At 37.2% G+C, this 23,208-nt stretch overlaps 1 protein-coding gene across 1 annotated transcript; it reads left to right on the top strand.

Moving 5' to 3' along the window:
* The first annotated feature begins 1,079 nt into the window (after positions 1-1,079).
* LOC133518198 (uncharacterized) lies at positions 1,080-12,467 on the top strand. Its single transcript, XM_061851825.1, has 4 exons — positions 1,080-1,250; positions 10,492-10,651; positions 11,418-11,491; positions 12,018-12,467. The coding sequence occupies exons 1-4, from the start codon at positions 1,080-1,082 to the stop codon at positions 12,192-12,194; spliced, it is 582 nt and encodes a 193-aa protein (XP_061707809.1). The 3' UTR covers positions 12,195-12,467.
* The last annotated feature ends 10,741 nt before the right edge of the window (positions 12,468-23,208 follow it).

The raw sequence follows: 23,208 nt of genomic DNA, 5'->3' as shown, positions 1-23,208 counted from the left end.
GAAAGAGGGAAAAATGTACGGCTTCCTGTAGACTTCACAGAAGTCGTTGTAAATGCAAATGGCAAAAAATATAGCACAAAGAAGGAAGCGGTAGATGCTATGAATACTAGGTTCGTGGGTGCTGCGATGGCGTGCGGAGCCCCCCGCGCTTAGCTTGATCGAGTGCGCGATCAGCTGGGCACGGCGGGTGCCCCTGCCGACCGGTCCATAAGACTTTCCTTTCACCTGTGATGAAGTCTACACCATAATACTGACGACTACATAATAATGACGACCGGTTTGGCCTAGTGGGTAGTGACCCTGCCTACGAAGCTGATGGTCCCGGGTTCAAATCCTGGTAAGGGTATTTATTCGTGTGATGAGCATGGATATTTGTTCCTGAGTCATGGGTGTTTTCTATGTATTTAAGTATTTATAAATATTTATATATTATATATATCGTTGTCTAAGTACCCTCAACACAAGCCTTATTGAGCTTACTGTGGGACTTAGTCAATTTGTGTAATAATGTCCTATAATAATAATATATATAATAATATATATATAACGTCCCGAATACCTCATAAAACAAGTAAAGATATTTATGGTGTAATGGTGTATCCATGGATTTGTTAAATGCTGCCGCCTATACTTTATCTCCGGAACTCACTCACCAAGACCAGAGCTCAACGAGGGGGGGCGGGTTTAGGGTCAGCAACGCGCATGTAACTCCTCTGGAGTTGCAGGCGTACATAGGCTACGGAGGCTGCTTACCATCAGGCGGGCCGTATGCTTGTTTGCCACCGACGTAGTATTAAAAAAAAAACCTGTATAATTTATGCCTTAGAGAAGGATCATACCCAAAATCCTTAAAAATAAGTAAGGTCTCCCCCCTTTTCAAAGGTAAAGGAAAAAGAGAATGTGAAGATGGGTACCCTCCAGTGTCTATCATTCCGTGCGTTGCTAAGGTGCTGGAAAATGGGTTGTGTCAGCGACTGACAGCATTCTTAAATGAGACAAATACATTGTCCGATCGCCAATATGCTTACAGGTCCGGCCGCTGCACTACCGACCTAGCGCGTGAAGCCATACGTAAGATTATGGATGCCCTGGAGAGGAAGCAGCAAGTTGCGATGCTATGCTGCGACCTCTCCAAGGCATTCGATGTGGCCGACCACAGCATCATCGCTGCCAAGTTGCTACATTACGGAATAGGTGGTAAAGCTCATAGCCTCCTCACTGACGCTTTGCGTAGCCGATCCCAAGTTGTGGTTGGTGATGGGGGATTAGCTAAGTCCGATCCGCTAACTACGATAGATGGGAGTAGCGTCCGTCCATACGCTACGATATCTAAATGAGAACTTATCTAAACCAGAACTTATCGTTATCGTATCTCATTCTTCGAATAGGGCCATTAGACTTTATATTTCCCATTATTCGATTGAGCGGGAACTTTACACGCCTACTTATGTAAGTTCGGTGACAATGCAACATTATGGTACCTACCATCAAGCTGATCTGATGATGGACCCAGGAGGTGGCCATAGGATAAACCAACTCCAACCTCTGTGATAAACCAACCAACCTAATTTTGTTTGGGTTTGTTTGACTTTTCTCGATGAGTTCTAGTTACTGGAGCACTTTATAGGGCCGATGGCCAAGGGAAGGGGGTCCACACTTTTCCACGTAGTCCTCATTTTCCTCTCTGGATACTAACATTACAGAAAAACTACAGTTATGCCTGTTCGTTTAACTTTTTCGTGATTTTTCATTATTATAAGAGATAGGAGCGAAAACAAATCCCATACAAAATTTTAAAAGCTCATAATTCTACCAATAATAAAAATATATAAACAAAGTGATATAGCTGTGTACATAATGTACAGTAATGCAGAGATAACTAACTCCCCCTGATTAGCTGCAGGAGGGATCAGTTATCTCTTTAGCTTACTGTACATCTAATTGCGTAAATCTTATACCCTTAAACGAGCAATTCTTGTATATATATATATTTCCGTGATCTCGGAAACGGTTCTAACGATTTCGCTGAAATTTGGTATATGGGGGTTTTTGGGGGTATACAATCGATCTAGATTAGTCTTATGTTTGGGAAAACGCGTGTTTTCGAGTTTTCATGCGTTTTTCCTTCGACGCAGAATATGGTCGCTAATTTCGTGTTACCGGTGGTTGTCCGTCTGGTGCAGCGGGTTAAGACGCGGACGGCTAGAAACGAGTGTTACGGGTTCAAATCTCGCCCGGTGACTAACTTTTGTTTTTTTTTATATATGTTCAAGTTGATATATATATTTTTTTAATTTTTATTGTTTTAGACAAGTTTAATTTAGTAAAAAAATGTAGTTAAGATTATCACCTATACACCACCATATTACAATAAATAGTTATAACCGAGCAAAGCTCGGTCGCCCAGGTATTTTATATAATGTGAATATCCTACTAAACTACGTATGTATGAAAAAGCGGTGACGTGATATCGTCCCCTTTCATCTTAAACATGTAGCGGTTTATGTAGCCTCTATAAATCTTAGCGCATGCTCTGATGGCGCAACTATGTGTTGTAATAACTCGAGGGACGGTATGCCTCCCGAACATTCCTGCGCGTCAGGCGGCGGAAGGCATTTGTTACGCTTCCTATTCTTCCTAAAGGTTACATTCGGATTGTGACTGCGCCGGCGTTACTGCTGCAACGTCAAACAGAATATTTTATGAAGATATTACATTAATAGTAGATAAGATCTTCATGTCTGATATCGAGCTTATGATAAACTAAAAGAAAAATTAACATACATAATTCGCAGGGTTTTAAGGAGTATGAAACGCGTATTATAAATGTGACATTCGGGAGTGATTGCGTTGCAGTAGCAGGCAATGGGCAATGCCGCTGTCAAATTCGTGATTCATGTCAAAATTAAAAAAAAAACTACAAGTAGGCCACAAGGGCTCTTTCCTAGACAATTATAGTGACATATATAATTAAACGAAAAGAAAAAATACGTACCAACACTTATAATAAAACAGCCATTACCTGGGTAAACATTACATTAAAATTACTACACTATAACAGGGATTGTATAGTCTCTAATAATACATTAAATTTGGAGATGTAAAGGGTCCCCAATGTCAGAGTACTAATACTAATAAGATTTGGAGGTGTAAAGTCACTCGAAGCGTCAAAATGATATTAAGTATAATATATAAACCGGGACAAGACTGTTGAGCTAACAGTCTTAGAAGCGAATACTTCAGAAATTCTGAAGTATTCTGAATCAGAATACATTACTACAGGGATCGGAACCGGTTTTTTGGAAAAACTTTGAAGTAAACATATATTTCGGTTTATTTTATACTTCAAATATAGGACTCGGTTATGTTTTTAGATAACGACTTCGTATTATTAGATTGCCCAATTAGAAATGAAATAATTAACAAAGAACGAAAAAATACCGTTTTTGTTCCCATACAAAAAATACCGGTTTCCGATCCCTGCATTACTATATTACTACTAGCATTGCCGTCTCTCCCCATCACACCACTGCCATACATGAGGGAATAATTCATATGAATCCAATTATTCCCATCTGTGCCCGGAGGGAATAAATCTGAATACACCGTGATTTGAACGTTTAATCTGTCACTAATTTTATAAAGGAGATTGACAGTGATATCGTCTGTTTACCGCTGAGGCAAAGTTGTTGTAGCAACAGTGCGCTGCACGCTGCGGCGTTGCTGCGGTCACAATCCAAATATAACCACAATGCTGCGTAACGTAATGCCTAGCTACTAAACATACCAATCAATTTTAAAGGTGACGTTAGAATGTCAACTGTAGCTGCATTACTGTTGCATTATTAATGCTCAGCTGCAATCGTCATCCGAGCATCACCGTAATGACCATTATAGGACTCGCCCTCGTTATTAACTAATTAGTTAATTACCTTATCATACGTGGCTAATTTTAATTCTTGAGCGTTATTAAATCCCGTAATAATTGATGTATTTATTCCGTCACGTCAGGTAATTTCGAATAGGGGAAAGTGTGATAAAACCGGGACCTTAAGGGAAATGTTAAATAAAAAGCATAGTTTTATTAAAATCTACGAACTTTACTATATGATCAGCGACCGCCAATATGGCTTTCGCCACGGTCGCTCGACTGATAATCTTCTAATGTATCTCACACACCGCTGGGCTTCGGCTATTGAGAGTCAAGGAGAGGCATTGGCAGTAAGCCTGGATATAGCGAAGGCGTACGATCGGGTCTGGCATCGGAGTCTCTTGTCGAAGTTACCATCATATGGACTGTCGGAGGGTCATACGAGCCGTAGTAGACGGAAGCTTCTCTGATAGCATGGACATTACGCTGTTTCTGCTGCAGTACGCAGTACTGCAGACGATAGTACTGGGTATGCCTATAGCACAGGCCGCGCCAACATCCCTCGTTCTGAGGTGCTGGAGAGCAGTGAAAAGCTTGTGTCGGATATTGAGAGCACTCTATTCAGAATTTAGGTGTGGGGTCGGGGTAATTTAGTCCGGTTTAACCCCACAAAGACACAAGTTTGCGCGTTTACCGCAAAGAAATCCCCATTTACTGTGGTCCCACAGTTCCAAGTCACAGCCCTTACCATTTCAGGGAGTATTTGGATCATCAGTGTCGATATCTCCAATGACGTCCAATTCCGTAGCCACCTGGCAGGGAAGGCTGTGCTGGCATCTAAAAAACTCCGTGTGCTCAATAAAGCACGGATAATTATTTATCTATCTAAAGCAAAGCGATACTTTACTCCAGGGCAAAGACTGCTGCTTTATAAATCGCAAGTCAGACCCCAAATGGAGTATTGCTGTCACCTTTGGGCAGGAGCACCTGGATGCCAGCTTGGGCCCTTCAACTCAGTCCAAACGCGTGCTGTACGAATCGTCGACGATCCTAAACTCACAAGCGGTATTTGAACCTTTAAGTCTAAGGAGACTTTGTCTCCTTATGTGTGGTTCTACCGCTTGTACAATGGGTTGTGCTCTGAAGAAATCGTTTGACATGATGCCCACGGCTACTTTCTATCACCGCACCGCTCTCCGTCGGCAGGGTGTTCATCCTCACACCCTAGAACCTAAATGGTCGCGCACTGTGCGGTTTAAGAGGAACTTCCTCCCGCGGACGTGCGCGCGGACAACGCGGACGGTTGTGGAATGAGCTACCTCCCGAGGGTAATATGAGGCTCTTCAAAAAAGGGGTGTACAGATTTTTAAAGGGTCGGCAACGCGCATGTAACACCTCTGGATTTGCGTCCATAGGCTACGGTTACTGCTTACCATCAGACGGGCTTGTTCGTCGTGGTATAAAAAAACTTTACTAGTTTCTGTTTAATTAACTTAATTAACAACAAATGTATTAAGTGATATCACCATTTTCATTATCAGCTGTCGAAAAAACAACTAACTTTCAATAATTAACTGTATTAAATCCATTGTATTCAAGCCACATACATAATTATCCTTAAGGCCCTGCATCGAAAAATAACGGGATCTTTGAAGCGTGGCAGGGGCTAGCCCCGGAAACAAACAGACGTGATTTTCGGATATATGTATCTTGACTATATGATAAGAGATATGATACTAGTCGAAACAAAAAGGCTTAAAATTTTCTCGATAGAATATAAATCCAAAGTTACATCTACATTTTTAGTGTTTACCTCAGTGCAACTAGAAAACACATCTTCATCCAGCATAATCCACTTTAAAGTAAAGGTTTTCATCTCGTCCTAAACATCATTCAACTAAATATTAACTTATTATCTTATACAAACGGATTTATTCTCGTTTTTGATTTTATGAATTCAACAGAAAACGCCCATTTTACGCAGTTCGACTTCTCTTTTTGTCATGCGTCAAAGTCATATATGCGTCCTTTATGCCAGTAATGTTAGATGGCCGTGGTGCCTCAAAGAGGTAAGACCTATGTCAAATCGCGCAGCGCTTCAAATTACGTAAAATCGACATATCCAATAAACGTTGAGTCGTAGCTCTATTAACTAGTAACGGAATCCGAGGTCTACTACGAATGGAGCTATCTTTACAGGCCTATACGTTACGCATGTGTGCGTGTTTGCTTAGCTACGTCAAAGTCAAATACTCTTTGAACAATTACAACGGGTAAAGAAGTTTCGACAGCATCTGTAATGTATCGGTAGCTGTGTGGTCGTGTAGACACCAAAGAAAAAATGCGAGACATCTATAGACCGATCGAACCTAATCGTAACTTTTTGTTTTCTTTTTTTGTTACTATATAATATCTTTATTGCTTATTTTCTATTTTATTGTAAAAGTAAATCTTGTCTGTCTTATACAGAAATAAAGTTATTCTTTTAAATATGTGTATTAAAAACATATTTTAATGACACGAATAATTTTATTTTCTTCATACCAATTTTTCTATAGCCTAGGTAATCTTTATGTAAAACAAATATACTTTTTATATAAAAAAAACGAAAAAAATCAACATGTTTATTAGAAAAAAAAAAACTCGTTTGCACGGGCCGGGGTTTGAACCAGCGACCTCTGATTTGTAATCCGCATGCCTTAAGAACAATTCACATAATTTATTTAACAGGATACTCTCAAAACGTCAATGACTAATATGACTTTTCAGCAAAGAGTAAAGTAACTATGCTTTTCAGTTTGATTTTACTTGACAAGGAGCAATAAGAAAAACGTACCGAATCGTCCCTTTCTTAAAATTGCCATTCAAAGAGAGAGATGGGCATTGTGATAAGAGAGGTATGGGCATTGTGAATTTCATCACGCTTTGTGTGGTAGGGCACAGCCAGTACAGAAAACCGCAGCCAAATAACACTATCTATAGACCCTACTCATAGTGTTGTGTTCCTGCCGGTGAGTAAGGTTGCCAGAGCTCAACGAGGGGGGGGGGCAAGTTTAGGGTCGGCAACGCGCATGTAACTCCTCTAGGCGTACATAGGCTACGGAGACTGCTTACCATCAGGCGGGCCGTATGCTTGTTTGCCACCGACGTAGTATAAAAAAAAAAGAAAATTCAGCTCGTGTGTGGTGCTATCTATAGTTTTTTTATATGGGTACGCTGACAGCTGTCGTTTCAATACGATTTTGCGAGATTTGGCGTTTTTAGGTTAATAATTATATAGAGATAACACCTGTCACCCTACCCATCGAGTTTGAAAAATACTATAAATATTAACATATACGCAGGCTTACCATCAGGCGGGCCGTATGCTTGTTTGCCACCGACGTAGTATAAAAAAAAAGAAAATTCAGCTCGTGTATGGTGCTATCTATAGTTTTTTTATATGGGTACGCTGACAGCTGTCGTTTCAATACGATTTTGCGAGATTTGGCGTTTTTAGGTTAATAATTATATAAAGATAACACCTGTCACCCTACCCATCGAGTTTGAAAAATACTATAAATGTTAACATATACAGGATGGTTTTTGATAATGTATATCTTAGAACTTCCACTGTTTTTAATTTTTTTTTTTCAGATTTTAAAATTATACTTTTTTACCTTAATAATATATCTTAGTCTTGACAAAGACGATTAAAGTTTTATACTTAGCAAAATCGCTTACTAACAATGTCTTTCCTGTAAGTTTAGGCAACTGCTATAGCAGATACCACCATTTAACAGCAGTATCAGTTCATTACACTTGGTTCGGTGCTTCAACCTCTTGTCTAACTGTCTGATAATTAAAGTAGTTCCTAATAGACGGCGTTGTGCAATTTTGGATATACCGATCAAACTTTTCATTTCAGAGGAACGCGATTCTGTGTTGATAATGTTAGTCAATACTTTATTTGTCCATGCTCTTGAAACCATTAGCCAACCAATTAGCTTATGGCGGGCATTGAAGGGTCGTTCTTTGAAATCAGATTATTAAATATAATTTCAATATAAGCCAATCAATCGAATAGGCATACATTTTGTTCAATTTCTTACCTATCAGGGGAATAATAAAATCGATAAAAAGAATGTAAAAGCGACGAGGGAATGAAAAAAACCGATAAGGGAATGACAAGGAATGACATAATGACAATGAATTTCGGAACAATTACTTCCAAAATAATACACTGAATCATAGAACGCTCTTAGCAACTTAATGTTATTTTTAAGATCTATAGAACGAAGTACCAAACGTTGATTTTAGTTGAAACCCCAGTCCAAAGGCATTGAATGAGAACAAGGGGAAAAGAAATAAGTATGTCTTTGATCGACTGTTATGATTACGATAATTTTTACTTAATCCATGAAAGTAAATAATCATTTACTTGACATATGATTTTACATTGTACATGCCCATGAAGAATACATTTTATATCAAAACACACGGGAATGAAAATCACAGTGAACCAAAGCCACGGGAACGATATTATGAAATCGTTTATTTCAGGTGAAAGACCCATAATTACATCACAAACAAACGAAAATACAATACAAATTAACTTAAATTAAAAACAGTCAAAATAACAATCATAAATACATACGTCAATTTTGTGTTACCTGTAAGAATAGCATATATTTTTAAGAAAATAAGTAAACTAAATATCAATATCCTTAGTAATTTACCTCTAGTTTTATGTCAACCTAATATCCTAAGAGCATTTATTAGAAACATATTAAGAAGTTCTAAATGTCACGGAACGTGTAGTGTGACTTCCTCGGATTTTATGATATTTTATTTTTCTTTGAAAGTGTTTTTGGAAGAATTAATTTTATATCAAATGTTAACACTTACACCTATTCCACAATACGGTTTAAAAATTGTATGGATATATAACGACTTTATAACAATTTTAATAACATACATCTTGTGATCAGTTTTCGTGTCACCGCCGCGCGTGGTAACATAAACATGCAGTACTCGGTAGAAAGTTACCTTTACGTCTGGCAGCCTTTTTAACGCTTTTTTTTTTAGAACAGCAATACTGTGTTGGTGTCAGATTTGCAAATGGCTGAAGGGAGAAATGTTGTCGAAAATTATTTTTTTGTGTTAATAAAAAAAAAAGGTCAACCTTAACGCGTCGACGCCATGTTTGAGTTTTTAAAAGTCAGTGCTCATTTCACGTTATTGTTTGTAACATAAGATATACCTAATACATTCGAAATTGAGCTAATTATTTAATATTTGCAAAGTCAAAGGTAATTTGTAGGTAATACCGAACATGTTTCAAATTGTCACGACAGTGGCCTCAAAATTCTCTCCCCGCCACGGACTATTGAATCCACGTTCGTGTCATATAGATACGTGGTCGGGACATTCTCAATTCGTTTGATTAATTTAGAGGCATATTCACTCTTTAGAAATGGATTTTATTAGCTACGTTCATTTGTTATTATTGCCCAACTGCCGAAGCAGAAAAATGGTTTCCGCGTGTATGTGGATGTATGATGTGTATCCGATTCTTTGTCACGCTCTACAGCGTTAGTTTGACGGATTTCAACGTATGAGCTGTCATTCGATGTGTCGTAGTCATGGGAGTAACTTAGGCTATATTAAAAATATTGTATAATTCAAAATAGTGGAGTTGGCCGCCAAAATGCTGAAACGTCACGGCTGAGGGACACTTTGTGACAACCGTGATTATGTACTCATTTTATTTACCTTTCCTGAGGGTATTAAGCTTGACCATATGCATCAAAAAATGCTTTTTATACGTAACAATATGTGAAAAATATTTTTCTGGACACAATTTAAGAATCACCCTGATTGTTTGAGTAATTGTTTAAAAGTTTCACTTTTTTTTGTAGTTTTCGTTGTTACCATATACTTACTTTTTTTCTTTTTTATATGTAGGTGACAACTGTGATTCACTATCATCCGAAAAATTGGTCGTCGGAAAACGGCACCCTGTATTTCCTGCCTCAACAATATATTACTAAATAAAATATGATAACTAACAATGTAAGATACCGAATTTAAAAAGATAGGTAGTGTTATACCTACAATTATCTATACTATTGACATCTTCCAAAAATCAACAATAAAAATTGGCTATATTGTAGTCTCAGATTTATTACAATTTACAACAATATAATTTTTTATTTTCTAGTAGCAAGTAATAACGCCATCTTTTTTATTTTCTAAGAATTAAGTTTCTGGCCGACCGCGTATAATCGTAGTTAACTTTTGTAACGCTAGATGGAGCTTTCACCTTCACGTGCGCCGCGGACTCCGCGGAGCGCTTCCATGTGTGCGTGCTAGCGGGGAGTGAGGAAGCTATCGGGCGTGGCTTACGAACCGGTATTCACGGCTTTAGTAGGCCCTTAACAATACCTAACTGGTAAATTATTTCAAGGTCTTTTCAAATTTTATATGTTGTTAATTTGATACAGTAATTTGTTTAATTACAATATCATAGAACAGATTGCGTATATTGAGGATTTTCTAATTTGGCTATGGTCGGTGGTTAGGTCGGCGTGTCGTGTGGTATAAAAGGATGGCCGCGGTGACATAGAAGTATCCATTAGCGAGGCTTTGGTCTGCTTGTGGTGTTGGAAGTCAAGTCTCTCCAGCGCGCCCTCCCCGCCGCCGCCGCCATGTCGCCGCTCGCCCGCTCGTTGCTCGCGCTCGCCGCGCTGCTCGCCGCCGCCGACGCTAACGGCTACAATTGCGTCACAAAGACAATTGGTAAGTACTTTTTCGTTTCTTTCTGATGTGATTAACAATGTTACCGTAAAAAATGTTACCGTGTGTAATAACCTGTCACAGTGTTTACAGTGGGAGCACTGAGATATAGTCTGTCATTAATGCCATGTTACGGAACGCATGTTGTATCGCTCTGAATAAACCGTAATTAATTAATTTACAGTTTTATTTGGCTCCACATCATAACACCGTGCATTTCTCAGGTTATCGTTTTTTGGCACAGGTCAGCACTGTCAATTTTAAATACAAAATGTATGCGTTTGAGTATACAATTATTGAATCGACAGAAAACGTCATAATTTTCAATAAACAGTTTCTCAAAATAGGAAAGGAAGATCTGGAGTAAATAGAATGTTAAAAATTAAACACTTATTTGTTCATTGTGGTTTTAAAACCGATGCCGATTACTACCTAGTTATTAATGTCATCAAGAGTATTTAGCCGGCTTTAGGGTTCCAAAATCGAAGTCACATTCTTCGTTTTCTTTGTGCACGGTCAACGATGTTTCGAAGATGGTTGATCTCGTACAGTTTAAAGAATTTTTAGAAGCCGGGAGTTCAAGTTTCACCCATGGCAGTAATTTTTCCACTTTTACATTTATTCTCGTACATTTCCTCACAGAAAGCGACAATTGGTGAAGTAGAGTAGAACTGGGTGTGAAAGGCCATACAATAAAGGATGACACCTTAATGGCACACTATCTTGTGAAGTCGATTAATTTTAACTAAAATGTTATTTTAATTCACAGGTCAAGTAACATCCAACTTTAAACCTCTATCTCCGGTAGTTTTACCCTACGGGTATTCGGAAATCCAAATAAATGTAAGATATATAAGATTTTAATTTCACGATTTAGAGGGACTCACCAAATAAATATATTTTATTTAAAAAAATTGTTGCATTTCAAGTAGACACAATATATATAAATTATAAACTGAATTAGATGCCATAACAAGAAAGAATAAATGAGTAAGGCATCTAATGCCCTAAGCTGGGATCGAACCAGCGTCCTCTGCATTCGCAGCAGATCCTGAGTCATGGGTGTTTTTTATGTATTTAAGTATTTATAAATATTTATATATTATATATATCGTTGTCTAAGTACCCTCAACACAAGCCTTATTGAGCTTACTGTGGGACTTAGTCAATTTGTGTAATAATGTCCTATAATATTTATTTATTTATTTACTTAAGTAGGTACTTAATTCTTATAAGTAAATATAATTTGATCTGTTCCCTAGTAATATCAACAATCATTTCTTAAGTATAAAAAAATCGTTAGTCATAATTAGAATAAATAAATAACCAGATATTTTAAAAATAATTTCGTTAATTATTGTCGTTCCAGGATTACTGCGCACCATTGCGGCACGTTGGTGAAAGGATAACAGTGTGCAACAATAGCCCAAATCAACCCAAGCCTATAATCCACGACCCGCCTTATGGACAGCTGACACCCGTGGGTGTCGACTGTTCTGATGCCAGCCAATGCACTGCTGACCCTATTGTCGAGTACTGCGGCTAATGACAAGCTACCCTTCATCTCCACTCTCCACTATTTAATTGCATCGTTCGTTTAATGGTACGTGCAACTGCTGTGAGTTTTCATTTGACCATAAGAAGTTTGTTGGAAGATCCGTCGCATAGCTCTAAACCTTTATTAATATCACAACCATTCAAATGCCTTAACTCATAGTTTATTTTAGTTTTTGAATATTGTATTCCAATTTTATAATATGTATTTATCAATACTGTGCATATATTTATCCATTATCATTTAATTAAAAAGTCCATGTCATTTATTGAGTTATATTTAAAGATCACTCCCTTACCTACCTATAATACTTATTTGGAATGCCGAACTGCTGCGCAGAGCAAATGTGGGTGGTATCGAGGTATACATACATACCTCAGGCCACGTCAGCTTCGGTGGTGCGGTCACGTTTCGCGGATGAACGACCAGCGTGTAGCTAAGCACATCCTTTATTGTGAGCTTGAGGAGGGCAAGCGGAAACAAGGAACTTTGTTGAAAAAATGCCAACGTATGCGAGCTGCGTCCGTACTGGACGCCACGCTGCCGCCTGTACGGCCGCTTAGCTGAACATGACTCGCCACTAACGCCGCGACCAGAGGGCCGACTGCGAACCACGTTCGACGTGTTGCCTCCCTGTCACACTTACGTACGAATTTACAAGTTTTAGTTTCGGTTTGGATAATGCTAGAGAGCTGAAATATTTAGGTTACCATCTCTCTCACTCCTAAACGAACTTTCAATCCAAAGACCTGATGTTGATGTCTTTTATGACTCATCAGGCTCGTTTTCCACAGCTTTATATATGTTTTTGAGTGATTGTACCAAGTTTGTAATGTTTAACTATTTGTCGATATTGTAAATAATTCTAATTATTAATATTACTCGTATTATTTAACATTTAAGCGCTTTGGTATATGAACTGTAAGCTTGTGTGTTGTATGAATAAACAATAAACAACAATAAAATGGAAAGTAAGGTTAATATTCTATAATCAATATATTTTAGGTATTACGCACGTATGTCAGCTTTGACTTTATGATAGACAGTGGCAGTTAGTGCCAAACTGGAATACAGACTTCTCTACTCACCATAAACTTTAGTGGAAAAAGAATTTATATAACTACTTAGTGAAAAACCTCATGGTTTGTGTGAAGTTGAGCGTTATGTCAATGTTAATAAAGATGTTGACGACGGCAAAGCTTTTGTTAATACAAAATTTAAAAATTTATTCTGCAAGTAGGCCTCAAGGGCTTTTTTACAAGGCAATACAACATTTATAGTAACAGCATATAGTGACATGAAAAATCCATAACAACATTTATAAATACAACAGCCAATACCTGGGTAAACATTACATTATAATAATCTTAAAATAAATAATTACTACAATACAAAAGAGATGTATAGTCTCTATGGTTAAAAATACATTAAATCTGGAGATATAAAAGGTCCCCAATGTCAGAGTTCTAATACTAATAAGATTTGGAGGTGTAAAGTCTCTCCAAGTGTCAAAATATTTTTTTTACTAAATAATTAAATCGCGTCTGGACTGTTAAGCTAGCAGTCTCATAAACTAATGCTACATAATACATAACTAGTATGTACCAAGTCAAGTATATTATACAATATTACAGAGACTGGTAGTCTCCACGGTTAATACATTAAGTTTGGAGATGTATAAGGTCCCCACGGTCTCAAAAGATAATAATGTACAATAATAAGATTTGGAGGTGTAAAGGTTTTCCAAGTGTCAAAGAATAAAAAATAAAAAAGTGTATGAAATACATGTTTACCGTCGAGACACCGTTAAGGTAACAATCTTAAAACTAGTTCTACAGAATACATAACTACTATGTATCTAATAAGTCAATGTCATCGTCAAAATAACTAAAACATAACAAACATTAGTACATAAGGTTGGACAGCTAGAAACAACAGCGCTCTATGGCTCTCCGGGACACTGCACGCAAAACTATTACAGCTTTTGAGACTGGATCCTTGGCCATGGTTCCTTGTCTCCCAAGTAGTCATCTATTTTATAGTATCCCTTTTTGAGAAGTGCTTATTTGACGTATTGCTTGAATAGAGTATAAGGCAGGTTCCGTGCCTCTTCCCATGAACGATTTTTTAACTTTCTGTAGACGAAACTTGGAGACTACTGACTTATGTTTATTTCGTGTATTATAACTATGGATATCAGACAGTTTCTTAAAGGACTTTATATTCTTATGCGTATACATTATCACATCTAGTATTTATAGTAACGAAATGGCCAAGCCGTACTGTTTGACCAAGCTGTTGGCTTTATAGAGTTAGAGCTGATAAAGTTTGTGCTTACAAAGTAAAAGTCTTGGTACTTACTAAGGGATCTCATAACTTTTTAGTGTAAAAGCTCTATGCGCCTAGTTAGTCTTGGCAACACTTTACATGAAATGTTTTTGGTGGGATATTTTCTTTAAAGTAAAAAGTCATTTATTCAAGTAGGATGTAGAACATTAGCGTTGAGTATTTGTAGCTTATACTATCATTTTACTTTTATCATTACTTTTGGATTTAAAAAAGTATTATTTGGGGTAAACATGTTTTCTTTCCTGTGGCAACTTCAGACCATAGAAGGAAAATTGAAAAGATTGTCAGAAAGGGTCGAGTGTAGGATTTTACTCGAGAGCCGACAACGATGTGTGGAAGTCAACGTTTTTCTCTTGGGTCTCCAATAGGGCAAATAGGGCAGGAAATGCACTCACAGTCGAGCCCTTAAACATGTGCATAACATAATAGTATGTTTCAATATGGTATTCTGGAATCGCTGGGATTCTTGGGCACTCTTGGTGTTTATCTGGCTCTACTCTTTTCTTCTGGTATGTGCCAATGCAGCCTGCATCTGTGGTGTTGAGCGCGTGGTCCATGCTTTTCATCGCGACTGAGGAACGTCTTAGGAACTTCGCCACATGGATACGCAACGACGGTTTCGCGGTGTGTCGTCGCGACTTTTGGCCGCTTCCTGCACGCTTCAGAAACAACATGTGGCCGCGGCTCAACGGCACTCTGCTGCAGCTTGTTAAAACCAGGTGCTGACTTTCCAATACTTAAATTAAAATCAATAGACTGTGAATAGCGTAAATGTGACATTACAGTGGCCTCTTACTTTAAGTGCGTTGTGCCCACAATTTTTCTTCGGAGCGACCTGTAGTTCTAGGTTTAAATATTTCTTAATTAGCTTAATTATGTTTAGCTGTTCGAGCAGCCTCTCTGTATCATTAGAATTTAGTTTTGAAGAAACGTAGCGTTTTTGGGACATATTTATAGCGTCAAAAAGCGCTTTAGTTTTGACATCCATATTATACCTCATCGCTGTACACGTTACAATGACTCTTTTATATCACAGAACCATTGTATAATGGTTGTGGTTTTTCTTTTAAAACACAACAGCGTTATAGCTGAGTTTTTATGTCTTATATAAACCAAGTTAGATACATAAAGGCAGACAACGACTACTTTTATATGATAATTTTGACCTGTACTGGCTTCTTACATCTTGCTTATATACTGTGGTGGTGGTACTACATAATGTGGTTCCGTACAAAGCTTCAAACTTCAATCCCTTTTTCCCCCTAACGCTCATTTTCTCCCCCTTTGCACCCTTGCGGGGTAATTTTGGGGTTGAAATAACAATTTTTTATGCTTAATAACTCCACTATTGACATTATATCTCGAGAATTTTGTTTTTCCAAACCCAAGTTATGAGGGTTCAAAAAAACGACGAAGCGCTTCGAGAAAAGGTAGGTAGTGCCCTTGCGCTTCGCTTTGCTCGTTTTGGCGAGGGTACTACCGTGCCCCCAGATTCAGTAACTTTAATTATTTGTAGTGTTAAAAATAACATCCTGTACGAGAAAATACATCACTTTTACGTCAGCGCCATCAAATGTACGGGGTCTAGCCATCACTATCAAACAAGTAACTGCAAGAAAAACATATGACATGACCAATTTCTTTCTTTCTTTTCTTCTAAGTTCTGGTTTAGATAAATTCTCATTTAGATATCGTTTGTATGTCGTATAATTGACAGAAGCAGCTCGATTCGGGCAACCAATGTCACTTTGACGTTAAAAATATCGTAAATATCTTAGTGGGATCACAGCGGAATCGAAATAAACGTCAATTTAGATATGTCGTTTATTAACGATCTTTCCAAGATCTTAAACGTATCTTAATCATTCTTTGAATCCGGCCGTTAATTAATCTAATCATAATGAGGCTATAAAACTGAACGTATTCGTTTGAAATTTCATGCACATTATTTTATTTGATACAGTGAATGGTATAATTACTATATCAATGAGGACAACAAATAAGGGAAGCAATTGGCTACATGCCTTGATAATGCGCGTCGCGCTGTGAAACGACGACAGACACTCATTCGTTATAGAAGCCTTGGGTCTGCAATTTATAAACATAAAGACGAGTTTTTTCAGCGCGCCGTCGCCGCCATGTCGCCGCTCGCCCGCTCGCTGCTCGCGCTCGGCGCGCTGCTCGCCGCCGCCGACTCCCAATACAATTGTGACAATGAAGAGGGTGGTAAATAACTCATAACTTTTATTTTAGTATAACATTTTATCATACTTTTTTATTGCACTAATCTAATTTTGTGTTTTTTTGTCTTGTACACTGCTCTTTTTATATTCTTCCACGATTTTAGTTTTTGTTTTACCTACACAGACACCTTTACATCATTTTCCGATATTTTAAAGGGCACGTATTTATTTTATCACGTACCATTACGGCAAACCAAAGTAAGAAACCTGTAAAAATATCCTTGCTGATGCCCAATTGATGATACAATTCTGTAATGACGTCTTATTTTAAGATGGCGTGTAGGTACTGAGACATAGAGGCCTGAGCAGTTAGGTCAGGCGCTATAAGGCATAGGTAGTGAGCAAAGATAATTGATTGTTATAAAGCAAGTAAAAGTAAAGTAAAAAGTAATTTATTCAAGTAGGTCTCTTTTGAATAGTCAAAAGTACATTAATAATAAATTAAAAAACAAATAACAGCTTATAAAATACAAAATTCAACATTCATTATTTACTAACAATATAAATACATTTAATTAATAATTCATTTATTTATAGGAGACCATGCATTTTTAAATATCATTAATATACTCTTCGACTGTGCAATATGCCTTATGCAGTAGGCCAAAATTAAAGTATTTTTTAAGTCCAGGAAATGGTAAATCCAGTGCTCCCCTTAAAACTTATTGTAGAACTGTATACACTGACCTAGAAAATATTTCTTTACTCTATTCACACGAGATCTAGTTATTTCTATTTTGTGATTATTTCTAGCACTTTACATTTTATTTATAGTTTCTAAATTTTTTAGAGCATATAATATGAAGTCGTATATGTATTGTGATGCCATTGTTAGTATATTTATTTCTCTGAAACGTTTTCTTAATGAAGCACGTGACCCTAACTTATACATATTCCGCACTGCTCTCTTTTGCAATACAAAAATGGTTTGTATATCGGGAGCTTTACCCCAGACTAGAATTACGTATGACATTAGGGTGTGGAAGTAGCTTAAATACACCATTCGGGCTGTTTCTTTAGTTAGTTGCCGTAATATTGCCGTATTAACACCAAGTCGGTTAACTTATTCAGTCCCTATTTAAGGGACTGTCTGTCTTACGTTATTATGTAATTAGCTAACCTAATAACATCTTATAGTGACCATATCAATATTAAAAATCTTTTATGTTTTAAATAAATAGATTGGATTGGCAATCGCACCAAACTGAATAAATTAACCGACTAGGTATTACATGGATTTCACAACTTTTTACGGTAGAAGAACTGAGTTTTGGTTTGGTTTTTTTACAAGTTATGTTTTTGATAGCATCTCATTTCTTTTTGTAGATAGTTCTACTTTTCTCCTTTCCGGTACCTTTTATTACTTGAATTCCATTATATTATACATATACAGTACACTGATTCATTCACTGCAAATGTAACTTTGTAATCCTATACATTTATATGGGATTATTTATGCAGTTGGTATATCTAGAAAAATTGCAAAAAAAATGAGTTTTTCCTTGATCTATACACTAAGTACTAATTGTATTCTCAATTTGACGCTTTTATTTCTGCTAGAAGTGCTTTAGAGTTTTTGATGATCGGTCAGTCAGTGAGTGACAAAATTAAGAAACTTTGACTAGTTATAATTCTTAAATTACTGGTTCAAATTGAATGAAATTTTAAATATACTGTGTTTATACAATGCCTGCTTGGTTACTGAAAATTCAGGCTTCTGATTATTCACAACTAAATTATAGGGGGGTCAAAAATGGACCTGAACTGCTTCGAGAAAAGGATGGTACGGCCGTGCCGCTTTTTTGCTCGACGTGCCGGGGCACTACCGTGCCCCCAGATAGGTAGAAAATGTTTGTAAATAGTATAGCTATGTATTAGTTACCTATAATCACGGAAGAGCGGTGCCTCCCAACGTCCAGCCCAGCACACGCCATATTTTTTACCGGGAGACACCATCCGATCCCTTAAATTGTATGTACAGTATTTGAAATAAAGAATTTTGTAGTTATGTTTTTGTATGTGGCCAACATGACATTCGAACTGTCAAGCTTTATGATATTATTTTGCTCAATTTAAAATTCTGGTAATATGCAGATTAGTTTGATATCAACCACTCCATAACTTCAATGTACAAGTGTGTTTTTTTCGTCCTGAACTTAATCGTTGTTTTCTCCGTTATCGCTTTTAACATTAAAAAGAATAATTATTAGACATAATGCTTTTAATTGTAATATTTTAATTGTAGTTGTTATGTTATATTGTTAAATGGACAATTTAAATTACTGTAGAGATAAGTTATTGTCTATTATTTTATGCTCATCCGGTTATGTCTGTGTTTGTGATCTCTGTATGTACTAACAATAGTCTTGTAAGTTATGTTGTGTAATACTAACACTTATGGGTTTTGCCTGAAATAAAGGATTTAATAATAAAAAATAAAATAATAATAATAATAGACTTTGACTAATAGATAGTTTATGTTATGCAGTTTTAGGAACGACTAATAACTTCATATCGACACAGTGGGATGTTTTGCCAGAAACGGACACATATAGTCTCCATTTTTATCTCCGAATATGAAATCACCTTGTAAAAAATATTAACCATAGTAATGCCCCCTTGTACAATTTTTCGATTTGGATTTTAGAATTTGTTTTTCGTTTACAACTCAAAAAAGTCAAAGAACGGAGGACAGTTATGGTCATACACATTAAATTAAATTGAAAACTAATTGATTGGATTAAATTGTGTAAAAATATTATCCATAATGTTAATATCCAGGAAAGAAATTAGGGGCTATATTTGTACAGAGTAGCAATCAACGTATTTTTGACCTTTTTTTTAATACTACGTCGGTGGCAAACAATCATACGGCCCGCCTGATGGAAAGCAGTGTCCGTAGCCTATGTACGCCTGCAACTCCAGAGGAGTTGCATGCGCGTTTTGCCGACCCCAACACTCCGCACCCTCGTTGAGCTCTGGCAACCTTGCTCACCGGCAGGAACACAACACTATGAGTAGGGTCTAGTGTTCTTTGGCTGCACTTTTCTGCAAGGTGGAGGTACTTCCCCAGTTGGGCTCTGCTCTAGATCTGGAATGACATCCGCTGTGCTGTGCCCTACCACACAAGGCGAGATGAGATTCACAATACCCTTACCTCTCTTTTGAACGTAGTTTAAGGACGTACCCGGGTCCAACCTTCCTATACACGGTGTTTTCTTTAAGTCCTCCAATTTCAATGACCATCCATTAAAGGATTCCCGATCTTGCATAAAGTTGCAACATGTCACATGATTCTGATTAATTGAAATGATTCATTTTGGTATTATATGACTTTCCAGGTTATATAACTAAAGATTCATACAACTTCACCACCCCGTTTTATGTACCGTATGGTGTGGATGGCGAAGTGCATATTCCGGTAAGTTTATTGTTTAACTAAATAAATCGGTCCGTAAGGAAATATAGGACGGTCTAAAACACGCTGACAAAGATTTTTTCTTAGTTAAAATTATCAACAATATGTTGTTGCATTGCGGCCCGATTCGAAGAATGAATTACGATATCGATAATTTCTGGTTTAGATAAGTTCTCATTTAGATATCGTTTGTATGTCGTATAATTGACAGAAGCAGCTCGATTCGGGCAACCAATGTCACTTTGACGTTAGAAATATCGTAATAAGGACAAGGGAATCGAAATAAACGTCGATTTTGAGTAGTTTTGACATGTCATTTAGTTATCGATCTTTTAAAGATCTTAAACGTGCCTTAAGCATTCTTCGAATCGGGCCGATAGTATATTACATACCTACTAGGGCAAACAACGTAAGAGAAGATTCAGATCACATGTAATTGTTGGCCGAGGCGAAACCGAGGTTCATAAACATTTGAGCTTTCTTAGCCTGAGGTGTGACTATTTTCCTGTTGGATGGAGCGGAAACGGCAACTTCGCTAAGCGCAGCGTGCAAAATATTGATGCTTTCTGAATGGAGGACAGAAAAAACTTAAATCAACGTATTTTTGGACCTGCCTCTATGCAAGCATTGATTTAATCCTCGATTCAAAAAAAAAATCTGTTTATATATAGTTTCATTGCTCTTGATTTGTTAGCCGTTCGTCCAATACGCAGTTCGTCCAAACGATATTTGAATTCGCATTTCGTCCAATACATATTTGGTCCAACATACATATCGCTCAACAGCAGCTCGTCCAAGACGTATTGTGTCAACACGTCTTTCGTCCATCCCATAGTTTGTCCAACAGGCGTTCAGTCTAATACGTATTACGTCAACACGTGCTTTGTCCAAGATGCAGTTAGTGCAACACGTAATACGGTCACGTTATAAAGTACATGTCTGATAAACTTTACACTGTCCTTATCTATTCGTTCGTTACGTAGATATGTCAGATAGAGTCCGTCCTACCAATTTCCACAATCGTGCAAAGATTTCTGATATCTCACTACCCTTCATAACTGTTACTCCAAAAACTGACTACCTTGACAAGTTACGCACTTTTTTCAATCACAATGTAACAATGTTAAGCTATGCGGGTGCCATAATTCTACAGTTATTCTTATAAATTCATCCTCTTTCCATAACTATGTCATGTATCTGGCCTACTGCTAAAACTGACTTTTCGCATGTGACGTTATTTCATCGTAAAACAAATTAAATTCGATCTGGCTAAACGGTGGATTGAAATTATAAAAATGGATGAAAAATTCGATCTGACTTTTATAAAAAGTAAAAGAGGACATGATTTATTGTTGAGAAACGGGTTTAGATATCACTTAAACGCTCGAAAACCTGTAAATGTCGAAAATAGTAATACTTCATTGTGGCGGTGCAGCAACAGATATGAGTGCAGTGCGTCTGTTACATTAAATGAAGACCGTGATGTAGTGCTACGAGAAAGCCAGCATACCTGCGAACCTGATCATTCCAGAAATGCAATCGACATTGCATTCGACGCTTGCAAGATAAAAGTATCGGCTGATTTCGGTTCTGTACAGCAGATATACGAAGATACCATCCAGCAACTAGAGGACAGTGGCCTAGTAGAACCAGATGATATTCCCCCTTTTTATTCAAAACGAGACACGCTGTACAGAACAAAAAAGAAAAGCTTGGAAATCACTAGTTTATCATTTCGTCACCTAAGAAACGTCCAAATTCCAGAATGTTTAGCTGATGACTTTTTAGTTAAGGAATGTGGTGACGACGACAAAATTCTTGTGTTTTGCATAAAAGTAACACGAAAGTTGCTCGAAAAATCAAAAAACAAATCTCACAAATTTTATGGCGATGGCACTTACAAAAGAGCAGCAAAACCATTTAAACAGATATTCACTCTACATTTGGATTTGGACCGAGACACCAAATACCAAAATATTGTACCAGTTATTTACTGCTTGTTGCCAAACAAGACTGAAAATACCTACAAGAGATGCTTTACAATCATAAAAGAAGAACTGAATGTCGAAATCAAATATTACAAGGGTGATTTCGAACTTGCACAGTTGAACGCTGTCAAAAGTGTTTACCCGGATGTCTACGTAAGCGGATGCTTTTTCCACTATTACAAAGCAGTCAAAAGCATATGTGATAAACTCAACCTAGAACAGACACTCATTGGAAGAAATATTACGAAGCTGTGCTCATATATGACATTATTACCCACTAATCTTTTAATGGACGCGTGGGTAGAGATTAAAAAAATGGGAGAAGTGTGCCAAGACTCAGTTGCTTTTCAAGAGTTTTCCGTTTATTTTGAAAAACAGTGGGTACCCCTTTTTGCCATGTTAAGTGTAGCCGAAGAAAATAACCGCACGACAAATGCATTAGAAGGATGGCACAATCGACTGAACAAGAGAACTCCTCCGAAGCCCAATTTACTCAGACTGATTGAAATATTAAAAAAGGAGGGTCGTCACTATGATATTTTTATCAAAAGAACAATACCTATGAGCCGCAAACGACGACAAAAAGATATTCGGTTCAACGAATTTTTAAATAAAAAGCTAAAATCGCTGAAAACATTGAAAATAAGTGCCATGGAGTTTCTGCGAAAAGCTATTAGGGCAAAACTGCTATAAATTATCCTTAGAAATATAAATAAACTATAAGCAGGGCGGTTTTCGATAAACTGTACATGGGAAGGATTTTTTTGTTAATGAAATTTCACTACTTTTAATATACCGCTTATCGGAAACAACCCTGTACAGTGGTTTTGTCTTAACTTCCTACGACCCATGGGTTTGACGTAGGTTATTTTAGTTTTGTGTAAGTTTAATATTTTTTGTTATCTTGATGACTAGGCTGTTCTGTAAGTTAAAGAAGTTTTATTAATATATTGTGTCGAGTTCATTCAGCTTTTTATTCATTTTTGAGGCTAGAGGAGTCAATCTAG

The sequence above is a fragment of the Cydia pomonella genome, chromosome 5 (assembly GCF_033807575.1).
Source record: "Cydia pomonella isolate Wapato2018A chromosome 5, ilCydPomo1, whole genome shotgun sequence".
Classification (NCBI taxonomy): Eukaryota; Metazoa; Arthropoda; class Insecta; order Lepidoptera; family Tortricidae; genus Cydia; species Cydia pomonella.
This window is presented reverse-complemented; position numbering and strand designations above follow the sequence as displayed.